The sequence below is a fragment of the Suncus etruscus genome, chromosome 13 (assembly GCF_024139225.1).
Source record: "Suncus etruscus isolate mSunEtr1 chromosome 13, mSunEtr1.pri.cur, whole genome shotgun sequence".
Taxonomy (NCBI): Eukaryota; Metazoa; Chordata; class Mammalia; order Eulipotyphla; family Soricidae; genus Suncus; species Suncus etruscus.
In genome coordinates this window covers 27153166-27167833 of record NC_064860.1, presented here as the reverse complement: position 1 = coordinate 27167833, position 14668 = coordinate 27153166, and the positions used below count along the sequence as shown (strand labels likewise).

The 14668-nt window shown below is 38.5% G+C and overlaps 1 protein-coding gene across 1 annotated transcript in view; it reads left to right on the top strand.

Moving 5' to 3' along the window:
• The window catches only part of GOLGB1 (golgin B1), a 74442-nt gene extending 60197 nt beyond the window's left edge, over positions 1-14245 (top strand). The window contains exons 17-21 of the mRNA XM_049785863.1: positions 1013-1191; positions 7251-7404; positions 10802-10899; positions 13040-13142; positions 13412-14245. Of these exons, the coding sequence (XP_049641820.1) occupies positions 1013-1191; positions 7251-7404; positions 10802-10899; positions 13040-13142; positions 13412-13546 (669 nt within the window). The 3' untranslated portion in view covers positions 13547-14245. The remainder of the gene's footprint in view (positions 1-1012; positions 1192-7250; positions 7405-10801; positions 10900-13039; positions 13143-13411) is intronic.
• The last annotated feature ends 423 nt before the right edge of the window (positions 14246-14668 follow it).

Sequence of the window (14668 nt, the reverse complement as noted above, 5' to 3'; positions counted from 1 at the left end):
CTTTCATTGAACCACTAACCCAGTTAGCTGAGGATTGCTGTGGGGCCACTTGACTTTCTACGTACCACCTAGGAACCACCCCCACCCTTCTTCAAATAAAGACTAAGGGTGAAAGAGACAGTACAGAATTAAGGTGTTTTTCTTAAATGCAATTGACTCTGATTTCATCTCTGGCACCAAATATGGTCCCCTGAGTATTATCACCTCCATACTCCCAAAAACACTTTTATATGTTTTATATACATAAATATATATGTTTATATATAATGTTTTCAGATTTTGTCATAGTTAAACGGAAAAAAAGCATCTGTATCACTCACTGCCTCTTCTAAGGACCGTTCATTTGATAGATTAGAGGTAAAAGGATTCAAGTTTCTCATGCTTATATAAAAACCAATTCAGCTTTGTCAAAAGAGTTCAATATAAAAATTTTTATAGTTTGGGGCTGGAGAGATAGAGCATCAGTAGGGCATTTGCCTTGCAAACATCTGATCCAGGATGGATGGTGGTTTGAATCCCGTTATCCCATTTGGTCCCCGAGCCTGCTGGGAGCGATTTCTGAGCACAGAGCCAGGACTAACTAGTGAGCACCTCTGGGTGTGACCCCCCAAAAAAATTAAAATTTATAATTTGTAAATTTTTTATAGCATTACTTACTTTCTTTTATATGCAGCTCACTATCAGACAGAACAGCAAGAAAGGTGTATATAATAATTGTGCAGCTTTTAGTGTAGTCAGTAGTTTAGTCAGTCTTTTTTATTTTTCTGAAAAAAATTTCCTAGGTTATCCAGATTCAGAGGCTAAAAATGGATTTACTTGAGCTAAGCCACGTTGTCAATGCCATCTTGTTTGGAGATTGTTTTCACATGTTATTTCCCCATTTTTGAGACTCAGACTGCAATGATTTGTCAACGAATGGTCAGGTGTCTGACTTAGTAAAATGCTGCTGATCACTTAAAAATGGGTAAATGAGATGTGAGGAATCATCTGTTTTCTTTCCATTTGCTTAAAGCTGAAAGAATTGAAGAATCTGCAACAGCAATACTTAAAGATTAACCAAGAGATCATTGAGTTGCGTCCACTGAAGGCTCAACATCAAGAATATCAAGATGAAACAAAAAGATTTCAGATTTTACAAGAAGAGCTCAGGCAGGAAAACCTTTCCTGCCAGCAAGAACTGCATCAGCTCAGGTATGGAAAATCTCTGATTTTTAACTCCTTTACTTTCATTTGTAGCAGCCCCGGGACACCACCACCACATGAGCAGCCGGGAGGGAGAGAGAGGGATGGAAAGAGAAGTAGAAACCAAGTGTCTTTTTAAGAAAACTTTTATTATGAACTAGTTATAGAATTATAATTTGCTAAGAATGCTAGAGAGTTCCTGTATCAATATGTTCACCCATATTCCTTCAGTAATAATATCTTACATAATTGTAATACAATATTAAAACCAGGATATTGGCATTGCTATGACTCAGAGGTCTTTAGATGTCACTATTTCACATTAACTGTTTTATATGTAGTTACAATTTTTTTTTTTTTTTTTTTTTGGTTTTTGGGCCACACCCGGCAGTGCTCAGGGGTTACTCCTGGCTGTCTGCTCAGAAATAGCTCCTGGCAGGCACGGGGGACCATATGGGACACCGGGATTCGAACCAACCACCTTTGGTCCTGGATCGGCTGCTTGCAAGCCGCTGTGCTATCTCTCCAGGCCCTGTAGTTACAATTTTATTATATGTAAATTCAAGTAGTGACTACTCTGGCTAAGATATAAAAATTACCCTTACTCTAGTGGCTGATTATCATGTTCTTCCTTTCACTCTGAAGACCTAATTCCTCAATGTGGTTTATAGGATCATACAGATAATTTTGAAATAAGTTTTTTTATACGTAATCTTCTTGCAACCCATTGTCACTGTTGCATATATAAGTAGTTAAATTACTTTTTATTAACAAAGAGTATTTCATAGCATGAATGTAACTTATTTACCCATTGAAGGTCATAAATACTATTCCCTAATTCATATATTATAAGTAAGACTGCTATGACCATTTCCTTTTTTGTTTGTGTGGGGGGAGGACAACACCTAGTTGTGTTCAGGGCTTACCTCTGGTTCTGAGCTCAGAGATCATTCTTGGTAGGTTTGGTGGTCTTCAAAAGTCATGGTAGTTGTCAACTGCATTTCTTTGATGCACCATAAAGGTGCCAGGAATTGAACCTGGGTCTTCTGTATGCAAGGCAAGCACCTTACCCACTGTACTACTTCTCTAGCCCATGAATAGATTTTTGTATAGATTTGTATGAGGATAATGAATTTTCATTTCTCTCATATAATTGCCCTGGAGTATAAATACTACACTGTATAGAAAAAGTACTGTATATACTCGAGTATAAGCCAAGTTTTTTCAGCACAAAATTTGTGCCGAAACCCCCAAGCTTGGCTTATACTTGGGTCATACAGGTTATTTGTTTCTGTGTGCACGCACCAAATCAAATGCACGTAATCTCCAGTCGTCTTCTGCCATCTGCTGGATGCTTCAGCTCAATCCACAAGTCTTGGCTGAACTGAATAGATAGGTAGCTGAACTGAACTGTATGCCACTGAACTATTTAACCCACAATATTCAGTGGCACATTTAATTAAGTGAAAATTCATTTAAGGCAGTAAAGTCATGTAAATAAATGTTTATAAGTATTCTTCCTCCAGTCAACCTCCCTTGCTCCTCATTTTACCAAGCCATCAGCTTGGTAAACGGGGATTTATAAGGACTCAGGATTTTTAACCATTTATTTACAATGCTTTACTGTCTTAAATGGTTTATCCACTTTATTAAAGTTGCCATTGAATACTGTGGGTTAATGTGGTATGTTAATGGCATACAGTATATCAATCATGTATTATAAATGCAATCATGTGTTTATTTACTTATTTATTTACTGATTCCTCAATATTGTAATTGTTTTAGGTAATATTTTTATTTTTAAAACTTACCAGCAGTTGCTGCATTTTCCACTTGGCTTATACTCAAGTCACAAAGTTTTCCCAGTTTTTAGGGTAAAATTAAAGATGTCAGCTTATACTCGGGTTTTATACTCTAGTATATATGGTATGTGTTTTTTAGTTTTGGTAGGGCCACCCCCATCAATGCCCAGGACTTACTCTGGATTCTATACTGCCCCCTGGCAATGCTCAGTGGGCCATTTGGGATGCCAAAGATCAAACTAGGGTTGACCATATTAAGACAAGTGCCCTACCCACTGTACTATCACTCAAGTTTCCATATGTTAAATTATTTTTCTTTATGACACACCCAGTGATTCCCAGAAGTTACTCCTGATGGAACTTGGGGGACTGTAAGGACTACAGAGATTCAGTCAGTTTTGGTCATATGCAAAGCCTACCGGTTATAAACTCTCCAGCTCCATATTTTAGTTTTATTTTTAGGCCACACTCAGCAGTCCCCAGGGGTTACTACTGACTTTGTACTCTGTAATCACTCCTGGTGGTTCTTGGGGACCCACAGGCTGCCAGGATCAAACCCAGGTTGGCCATGTGCAAGGCAAATGCCCTTATGGCCCCCATATGTTATATTCTTAACCTGTGTATTAATACAGCAATCCCAGTGTGTATTCACATATATTCAGTATATATTCCAGATTTGGTAGATGAGATTGTTGTTGATGGCTTGGTAAAACGAGGAGCAAGGGAGGTTGACTTGAGAAAGAATACTTATACTCTTTGACATACCTTGGTCACCAGTGTTTGGAGAAATACTTCCATAATGTCAGTTCTAATTTCAGTATAGTCATTGTGGATCTGTCACAGAAAAGAATTTCAGGAGAAAGCAAAATGGTGAATCAAGACATTATTATTGAGGTGAGAAATATCGTTTTAAGAGAACACAGACTTCTCTAGAGTGAAAATAAGCAAGCAAAGTAACATAGAGACACAATATGTTCAAGAGAGAACACAGGCTTGAAGATTAAGCCTATATATTAAATTTTAAGAAATTTCAAAATTGGAGTGTATAGCCGGGAGTAACCCCTGAGTATCACTGTGTATGGCCCAATAAAAAAAGAAAAAAGAAATTCCAAAACTAGGGGCCAGAGAGATAGCACAGCATAGGGCATTTGCCTTGCACACAGCCGATCCAGGATGGATGGTATCCCATATGGTCCCTCCCCTCGCCCCCCATGCCTGCCAGGAGCCATTTCTAAACAGAGAGCCAAGAGTACCCCTGAGAGCTGTCGAATGTGACCCAAAACCAAAAAACAAAACAAAAAACTTCAAAACTAGAAGGATAGATATAGAATAATCTCATTCATTTGTGGGATGTAAAAAAAAAAAGTATGATAATAATATCCAGGGAAAAGAGAGATGAGGGCCAAAAGAATCAGTACATAGTAAGAAGATTGTTATATATAGTGGTAGAGTGCAATTCGGGCAGAGAAGGAACAGACCACTATGACAATGATAGTTGGAAATGATCACTCTGGACAAGAACTGGGTGCTGAAAGGAGATAAAGTGATATGCCTGGTATGCTTTCAATAGTGCAAACCATAGTGCCTAAAAGGGGAAGGGGGGTCAGGGACAGAGACAGGGACAGAGACAAGAGATAAAGAGAAAACTGCTGGGGATATTGGTGGTGGTAAATGTGAATTGGGGAAGGGTATCAACAACTATGTAACTAAAAAACAAACAAACAAACAACCATTATGAACAACCTCATAATCATGGTGTTTAAATAAAGTGAAAAAAAAAAAAAAAGAAACTTCTGGGGCCAGAGCGATAGCACAGTGGTAGGGCATTTGCCTTGCATGCAGTTGCCCAAGTCGGACCTCAGATCGATCCCCAGTGTCCCATCTGGTCCCCCAAAGACAGTAGCAATTTCTGAGCACATAGCCAGGAGTAATTCCTAAGTGCCACTTGGTGTGGCCCAAAAAAACAAAACAAAGCAAAACAAAAACAAAAACAAAAAAAAGAAAGAAACTTCAAAGCTACATTTTAGAATGACTATCATTTTATATTCTTACCAGTGATATCTGAGTGATTCCTTTTAATATCAGATTTAAATTAAAATAATAAATGCATCCATGTTAATATTTTATATTATAAGCTATTTCACTTTTTAATAGCTATATAATTCCATTCCATTATGGTTTTAATTTGTATAGTAGCAAATAATAATGTGACACCCTTTCCATTTTTCATGAAATCAGTTTTCATGTATTGTGCTCACTTTCTAATTAGATTGTTAATCTTTTAATAGAGTTCTGAAAATTGCTTATGTATTCTACTGGTTTTGAACAACAGTTTGGTGGGAGTCTGCAGAAACTTATTGCTAGTCTGCAAAATGCATAGTACACCTGGATTCTGTAGCAATACTACTGAAATACTGATGATTAATATGAATATTGATACATATTCTTTTAGTTTGAGTTTTGACCAGGCTTGGAAGTGCTTTGAAATCATGTGGTGCCACAATCAGATCTTGGGTTTTGCATGCAAAGTCTATGCTTCAGCCCTTTATGCTATCTCCGTGGACTCATACATAAGTAGTACTATTATAGATAAGGATTTTATTTATTTCTTTAGTGTACACAAAATACTTCTACTGTTTTCACCAGTTTGTACATGAAAAAAAGTAAAATATTGTTGTGTAGATACAGTATTCCCCCCAGATACAATTTTTTTTATCAATTTATGGTTTACAAATATTTTCTTCTATTTGGATCTTTTCTATTCATCTTTTTCAACAAGGTCTTTCCTTCAATTTTGATGAAATACAATTCATTTCATTACTTTTGTGGAGGGGGGTTGGGCTACGCTTAGGAGCTCTCCCAGTTCTTCTCAGGTTGCTGCCAGCAGTGCTCAGGAGATGATGGTGCAGGGAATTGAACTAGGGTCCACTGCATGCAAATCAAGCATTTTAAGCCCTGTACTTTCTGGCCCCAACTTAATTTTTCTCTTTCTTTTCTTTTCTTTTCTTTTCTTTTCTTTTCTTTTCTTTTCTTTTCTTTTCTTTTTTTGGTTTTTTGGCCACACCCGGTAACGCTCAGGGGTTACTCCTGGCTATTCGCTCAGAAGTTGCTCCTGGCTTGGGGGACCATATGGGGCGCCGGGGGATCTAACCGTGGTCCGTCCAAGGCTAGCGCAGGCAAGGCAGGCACCTTACCTCTAGCGCCACCGCCCGGCCCCAATTTTTCTCTTTCTTTAGCTTTTTTTTTTTTTTTTTTGGTTTTTGGGCCACACCCTGTGATGCTCAGGGGTTACTCCTGGCTATGTGCTCAGAAGTTGCTCCTGGCTTCTTGGGGGACCATATGGGATGCCGGGGGATCGAACCGCGGTCCGTCCTAGGCTAGCGCAGGCAAGGCAGGCACCTTACCTCCAGCACCACTGCCCGGCTCCATCTTTAGCTTTAATTATTATGTTATTCTTTCTTTAAGGTCACTGATTTTCTCCCCATCAGCTCCATTTTTTGGGTTGATTCCATTGAGTTAGCTTTTTACTTTGAATATTTTTCAGTTCTAGAATTTCTCTTATTTCTTTTGTATATCTTCTTATATCTTCCTTCATTGCTAAGGCTCAGAGAAATATGGAAATCTGCTCAGCTCTGGCAGGCATTGGCCTCTGGCACCCTTCCTTACTGTTGACTTTTCTTGTTCAGATTCTGTTGGTCTCCTTTTCTTTTTTTTTTCTTTTTTTGTTTTTTTGGGCCACACCCGGCGATGCTCAGGGGTTACTCCTGGCTGTCTGCTCAAAAATAGCTCCTGGCAGGCACAGGGGACCATATGGGACACCGGGATTCGAACCAACCACCTTTGGTCCTGGATCGGCTGCTTGCAAGGCAAACGCCGCTGTGCTATCTCTCCGGGCCCTGTCTCCTTTTCTTAGGCAGCCTACATTTATGCTATAACTTATGATTATTTTCTCTTTCTCTTCCTTGATTGGATTTTTTTTCTGGTTCCTGTATGAAAGCCAAGCTTTGCCTTCAGGACTTTTTCTTTTAAAGAAAATAATAGCTAAATACAGTTGTGTTTGAATAATAATGCACTATCAGAGTGGAAAAACCCAGTTTTGCCCATTAAAATTCTGTTTTTTGTTTTGCTTAACTGTCGTGGTACACAGTTCTAATTATAACTGCCTCACAAGTATCTGCTTTTGACCACACCTCTATGGCTCATAACACTGTTTTGAATATGGAAGCAGTAGTAGTCATGTCACAGGTTTATTTCTGTTTGTTTTAGAAAAGAAAAGGACTCATGGGAAATTTATGAGAGGAGAATGAAGGAGCAGTACCTTAAGGCTATCTCAGACAAAGATCAGCAGCTCAATCATCTGCAAAACCTCATGAGCAAATTAAGAGCTTCTTCCTCTCAAATTGATACCCTCAAAGTACAGGTAAATAATTTCAATGGTAATTGCTGCTCAAAGGTTAAAAAAAAAAGGCAGTTAGCTTCTGCAAGCTAGAGCCCATATGCCACTACTAAGCAAGTCATCTTATGACTTTCTGTTAGGTGGCTATGGTTTCTAGAAGGAATTTAGTATGAACAATATAAAGAGAATTTCATCAGTGTTTGCAGCCTGGCAAATGTCCCCAGAAGTATCAACTTCACTTGATGGCCACAAAGCCTAGTTCATGACACAGAACTTAGGACCCAACTCAATGACAGCTTAAAGAAAATGCATCAAAAGTAATTAAGGAATTGGGCCCGGAGAGATAGCACAGCGGTGTTTGCCTTACAAGCAGCCGATCCAGGACCAGAGGTGGTTGGTTCAAATCCCGGTGTTCTATATGGTCCCCCGTGCCTGCCAGGAGCTATTTCTGAGCAGACAGCCAGGAGTAACCCCTGAGCACTGCCGGGTGTGGCCCAAAAACCAAAAAAAAAAAAAAAAGTAATTAAGGAATCAACAAATAAACAGCAAGGTTAGTGTATCCCATTAGATTGGTTTCACTATCTTTTTTCTGCAAGAAGGTCAATAGAATGAGATTAGACTATATCAAGCCTGGTATTCAATCTCTAGGGTACAGAAGTTCTACCTTTCTCAGAGCCTGGCTTGCTCATGTTGAATGGACTCGGGCCATTTTCTTTTTTCTTTATTTTGTGGGGGTGGAGGGCACATTTGACTATATGGCTATACCAAGCTCTTTTATTTCAGGGGTACTCTAATGGCGCTTGTAGACCATATGGTCCCAGGTTGAATCCATTTGCTGCTCCTATCATGAAAAAATTGTGCTCAGTCCTTTGGCTCTCGCTCTCATCTTTTGCCATTTTCTTTTTTCCATTCGTAGATTGTCTTAGGAAAGAAATTAAGAAATCTATTCATGGGCTGGAGCAATAGCAAAGCGGTAAGGCATTTGCCTTGCACGTGTCAGTACAGGACGGACCAGGGTTCGAATCCCGGTATCTCATATGGTCAGTCCTCTGAGCCTGCCAGGTGTGACTTCTGAGCACAGATCCAGGAGTAACCCCTGAGCGCTGCTGGGTGTGACCCCAAAACAAACAAACAAACAAAAAACCCAGAAAAATATTTATTCAGTAAAAGTGAAAAGACTATATTGTTTGGAGTTTCCTTCTCAGCGTTATCTATCATATCATTCCTTAGTAAAATTGAGACAATAACTTAGAATTCCCCCAATAAGCTTTTTTAATATTTCCTATCAGTGTGCAACAGGAAAGAGTTTCAAGAAAGAGGAGGAAGCTTTTCTGACATGATTAGATAGCAGAGATAGAGATGTGAGGTTGTGAATTCTGCTCTTTAATACACAGCATTTGTAGACTTCTTCATTGTGGGTATGTTTTTTAGTTGACAGAACCAACATACTTTTTTCCCAACTTCACTTTTCCAAACCTCTACAGAGGCTGCTTTCAGGAGTATATGTGACCTGTTATTACTATAAGGGAAAACATTTTGCCATTTGATCCTTAGAACAAAAACCAGGGCAGTATTAAAGAAACATTCTTGGGTACCTTGTTTCATCTCTGTCTTTGCTCATCCTCTGGTCTCTTCTCAACATCGCAACCCCCAATCCACATCCTCTTAGGAATCTTTCTACTTCCTGATTATTATAAATATTTTCTGCTGACACCTTTCTATTCCTATCTTTTTGTGGAACCCTGATGGATACACTATTTTAAATTAAGTTAGAAATAATAAGTATGAAGAAATCATTAAGGCTCTGGAATTAAAAATTGACTTTGATAATAGTTATGAATATCCAAAAATTATTTGCAAAGTAGTGTGTATACAAATGTCTGTGTGTTACTTAACAAAAGAATTCAGTTCACCAAGAGACATGTGAGCCAAAAATAATTTCACTAAGTTCTTTCACAAATGAAGTAGAGTCCGTATGTAATAAGTACCTGGCCAAAAGTTGTAAGCAGTTAGCTGAGGTCATTATGAAAATGTAAATAGAACATCACAATGCCTGGCTATATAGAAAGTATTGTACTTAATAAGTGTTGTTAATTTATTAAACATGATTGTTGCTAATGGATTTATTTATTTATTTATTTATTTATTTATTTATTTATTTAGGTTTTGGGGTCACACCTAGTCGCTGCGCTCAGGGGTTACTCCTGACTCTGTGCTCAGAAATCGCTCCCAGCAGGCTCTATATAGACCATATGGGATGCTGAGAATTGAACTGGAATCAGTCCTGTGTTGGCCGTGTGCAAGGCAAATGCCCTATTGTTGTGTTATTGCTCCGGCCCTATTGGATTTTTTTTAATAGTTACAGTGATCCTTTTTTAATAGGTATGTTTGAAAAATTGCAAATCTTTTGTTGCCCTTTTAGGACAACATGTAGGATTTTCAAAGGAACTCCAGAGCAATTTTCTGCCTAGATACTCTTCCAACTAAACAGTTGTTTCCAGAAACTTCTTTCCATTCTTGGCTCCTTAATGCTGCTTTCCATAAGTGAGGTTCCATCTCACACTCTTATGTTTGCTGTCCTAAATGTTAGGATTGTGAATTGCTATGATTTAGTTGCAATTTTAAGCTTAAGTAAATGATAAAATGACTTTAATATATAGTGACCAATTTTTTTTCATGTAAATGTTTGAGTTAAGTCAAACATACAAAAAAATAAATTATAAATATGGCATGGCAGATTTTCAGATGTGAAGACACATGAAGGGGCCGGAGAGATAGCACAGCAGTAGGGCGTTTGCCTTGCACTCGGCCAACCCAGGATGGACCTGAGTTCTATTACTGGCACCCCATATGGTCCCCCAGAGCCTGCCAGCAGTGATTTCTGAGCACAGAGCCAGGAGTAACCCCTGAGTGCAGCCAAGTGTTATACAAAAACAGAGAGAGAGAGAGAGAGAGAGAGAGAGAGAGAGAGAGAGAGAGAGAGATGGCATGGAAGATAGTACAGGGGATAAGCTGCTCATAGTGCATGTGGCTGGTGCCAATTTGACTTCACAGCACCACATAAAACCCTAAGTATTACCAGGAGTGATTCCTAGGAACAGAACCATGAATAAACCCTGAGCCCTGGATTTTTGGTTATGACCCAAAAACAATAAAAAAAAATAAAAGGTGAGAATTTTATGTAGATGAATTTACTGGAGAATGAGATTCTCACTTCTAAATGTGTAATTAAAGAGAATTATAAGGGGCTGTATTCTCTCTAGAGAGTTCTCATGTTCCTCATATATAGTTTAGGACATTGACGTGGCACTATGATTTGTGTTAATTAAATTACACTCAAGTGTGAGCTACCAATAGTATACATCATCATCAATTTGTATGTGTATTCATCATTTAATGACTGATTTTATTCCTTTTCCAGGAGACGCTATATACAGATGTTGCTCCAAGAGCTACCCAAGAAAAGAATGGAATCCACAGGAAAAGTGATCCTGAAGATCTGGGAGAGCCACAGGAAAGGTAATGGAAGAAGCTCCTAACCTTGGAGTATGTGTTGCATATTATCAGAAATCAGTAGTCATCAAAAAAAGAGACCCTGCTATGGATTTAGCATGACTCTTATTGGCTACATAGAAGTCAATAATATATCTATCCACATAGCTAATTACATAGTTTTACATGGTTTTATTCTTACTTATAGCCGAGTAATATTCCACTGTGTAAATATACCATAGATTCTTTATCCAGTCATCTTTCCTTGGCACATAAGTTGTCTCCAGATTTATTTTATTTTATTTTATGTTTTTGGTTTTGGGACCACACCCGGTGATGCTCAGGGGTTACTCCTGGCTATGCGCTCAGAAATCGCTCCTGGCTTTGGGGACCATATGGGATGCTGGGGGAATCAAACTGTGGTCCACCATAGGCTAATGTGGGCAAGGCAGATTGCTTACCATTTGCACCACCACTTCAGCCCCATCTCCAGATTTTTAACCCAGAGAAATATCTTGCCATTCAATAAAAAAAAAAAATGCTGCTTTTTTATTTCTGACTGTGTTTCAACCTCTGGTTCCATATTGGTGCCAGGCCACAGAAGTGAAAGGGTGAAAGTACTGAGCTAAACTGTGTATGCTTAGTTTCTCTTTCCATACTCACAGAAAAGATTAAAATATTATTTCTCTTCTGAAAAAAAGTAAGTGACCTTCAAGTAGAGACTAGAATTATTAGGTTAAAGGATATACCTTTATATGGGGAAGAATCAAGTGTAAAAAGTTTTATCTTTTCTTTTTTTTTTTTTTTATTAATTATTTTTTTTTATTATTTTAATTATGACAACAAAGATGCAAAGAAAGAGGACAGGGTAAAGTTACAGTGGAAGCCCAATCACCCATAAACAGGATTCTCAGTAGTTCCATCGATGATATCCCAGCCTTGAACTTTCAGCCAAAGAACATTAAGAAAAACAAAACTGAACCCATGTACAATACAATTACTTTGTCCCTCAAATCCCCAGTTGTAGTACATATTGTTTCTTAGCAGCACACCATATAATCTAAAGATATTAGACTTATGTAACTCTTTAATGTTTTATCTTTTCTTAAGTTTAAAAGTGCATTCTTAATGGCAAATACTTGATCAAGTGTGTTGAGTTACTTGTACACACTTTTTTTTTTGGTTTTGGGGGGTCACACTCGGCAGTACCCAGAGGTTACTCCTGGCTCTGCACTCAAAAGTCGATCCTGGCAGGCATGGGGGACCATATGGGATGCCAGGATTTGAACCATCATCTGTTTGAATCAGCTGTGTACAAGGCAAATGCCCTACCGCTGTGCTATCTCCCCGGCCCTTGAGTACACATTTTTTGATGCAAGATAAAATTCTTGTTTTTGTGAGAAACCATTGAGTGGGTAAAGTTTTTCATTAAATCAAAAAGTCCCAGTGATAAAAATGTAAGCAAAAAGTGAAGTAGAAAGCAGTAGGGACTGCCAATTCAGTTTAATCTCAAGAACCCCCAAAAATCTCAGGCTATTTTTATCTAAATAAAAACATCAGATATTCACAAAGTCAGATTCAGTGCAACGAGAGAAGAACCTGAAGCTTAATGACAAATGGACTTTCAGTTAAGTCTCTATCTTGTCTTTTTTGCTTGTTTGGTTCTGTTTTGTTTGTTTGGGGGCCACACCTGGCAATATTCAGGGATTACTCCTACCTAGCTCAGCACTCAGGACTCACACCTGGCAGTACACAGGGCACTATATGGGATGCTAGGGATCAAACCTGGGATCAAACCAAGGCAAGTGCCCTACCTGCTGTACTATCTCTCTAGTTCCAGACTCGACCTTCTCAAACCTTCAATAAATAGCAACCAGTTTCAAAATCCAAGAATTAAATGTATATAAATGTCTTATTGTTTATATAATTTATATAAATTTATATAAAGTTCCAATTCCAGATACATAGTAGATACATGGTAAGCAGTCAGCTCCTGGTACTTATTACTTATTATTGCTGCTGAATGAAACCTGTCTGCCAGTAAGTAGATTCTGTGGGTGGAATGAGAGTTCTCTCTTCTACAAATTCCTTGATTTTACATATCATGACAAGATGACTTGAAAAGTTTTACTTGCTCAGCCTCTCATTGCCTCTTTGTTCTCAACAGATTGGAGCACAGTGAACGGGACTCTGCTTGTACTCCTCTCATTAGCCCCCATGTTACTCAAGAACACCCAGTGATCATTGATCTTACAAGCAACTGTCAAAGGGTAAGAGAGGAAGAGAAGGACAAAAAGAGGGTATATGATACTTTTTAGACTGGGCTGCCTGTGTTGAGGGTACAGGTCACGGAAAAGGAACGGGGAAATCCAGAGTAGCTTGTGAGTCTAAAAATGAAAAAGTTCAAGGAACTGAGTTAGTATTTGCCAGTCATTGACCCAGAGAGGACTTTTCTCTCAGGATGACTTTCTGCAGTGGTTAGAGAGGTAAATGGTACTTCTCTAAAGGATGAAATTCTGATTTTTGATTTTTGTTCCAGACTCGAAGTAGTGCCAGATGGAAGCGGTTCCTGCAGTCACTCTTTCATTCCCGGTCCCGGGTGCCTGTGCTAGCAACCATCTATGTTGTGATGATTCATGCCCTGCTGATTTTATGTTTCACCGGCCATATATAAACAGTTCTCACCTTTTCATTCACCTCCTCAGAACTTAGAATGCAAAAAAAAAAAAAAAAAAAGAACTGAGAATGCGAATGCCCTCGCCTTTAACATCAGTTCCAACAGAAGAGTCTTCCTCTTTACTGGTCATCTCTCCGACACCTAGTGGAACAGATCGGCTAACACGAGGTGGATATAGGAATCCAAAATTAAGCTGCAGGAATCAGCAAGTCTGCTTTTTTTTTTCTGCTCGAATCCTGAATACTTCATAATCAGAAGAGATCACACAGTCATGAGCCTGATTTTACTTCAGAATTTGCAGGACCCCATCCTCTCTGTCTGGTGAAAGATGCTTAGAATTTTTATCAAGCAAAGTATCATAAAACTAATAATCTGAAGTCCAGAATGATTTTTCATTAATACTTCTTTTCCTTGTTTACCATGTTTTCTCGGGTAGTTCACTCTGCCATGAACCAAATTCTAGAGAGTGTTTCTCGTGAAAGAGTTAAGTATTTCTCTTGCAGTATAGGTGGAAGCTAATTAACTACCCAGGAGTCTCGATCCCTACCTCTTCAATCATAATTGGAGTGCAGTCTGTTTGTGCCTTGGACTATAAGATTCAATCTCACTGCTATGCTCTTCCTTGATTATACACCAAGGTGTACAGGAAAGGCAGGAAAAAATTAGTGTGAATAGGGACATCAATGTCCTCATTCAGTAAAGTCTACTTACATTGTAGGCCTGAGACTAAATCTTGTATTTATTTCTATTCAGGTCTATTTCTTTTCCTCCCTCCTTCACCTAACCTGGTGGTGGTTCTTTTCGTTGTGCATCCTTCCTGCTCTCACCACCCAAAGAGAGAACACTGGTGGACTGACTGATAGTGCTCTAATTTGTGGTTGTGTAATGACCAAATCTTGGTTATAGCAACCCAGGAACTTTCCTGAATAACTGAAAAATAATAAAATTATTTTCAGAATGAAGAAGTGTGGTGTGTATATGTTTGAATGTATATATACTGGTATTTACTGTATTTGCATGCTGAAGGCAGTTGGGTTGGAATAGCCAGGAATTAATAACAATTTAACATGTGCATATTCAGCTATATACATAATACTTTAACATTCAGTTCCTCTTGAT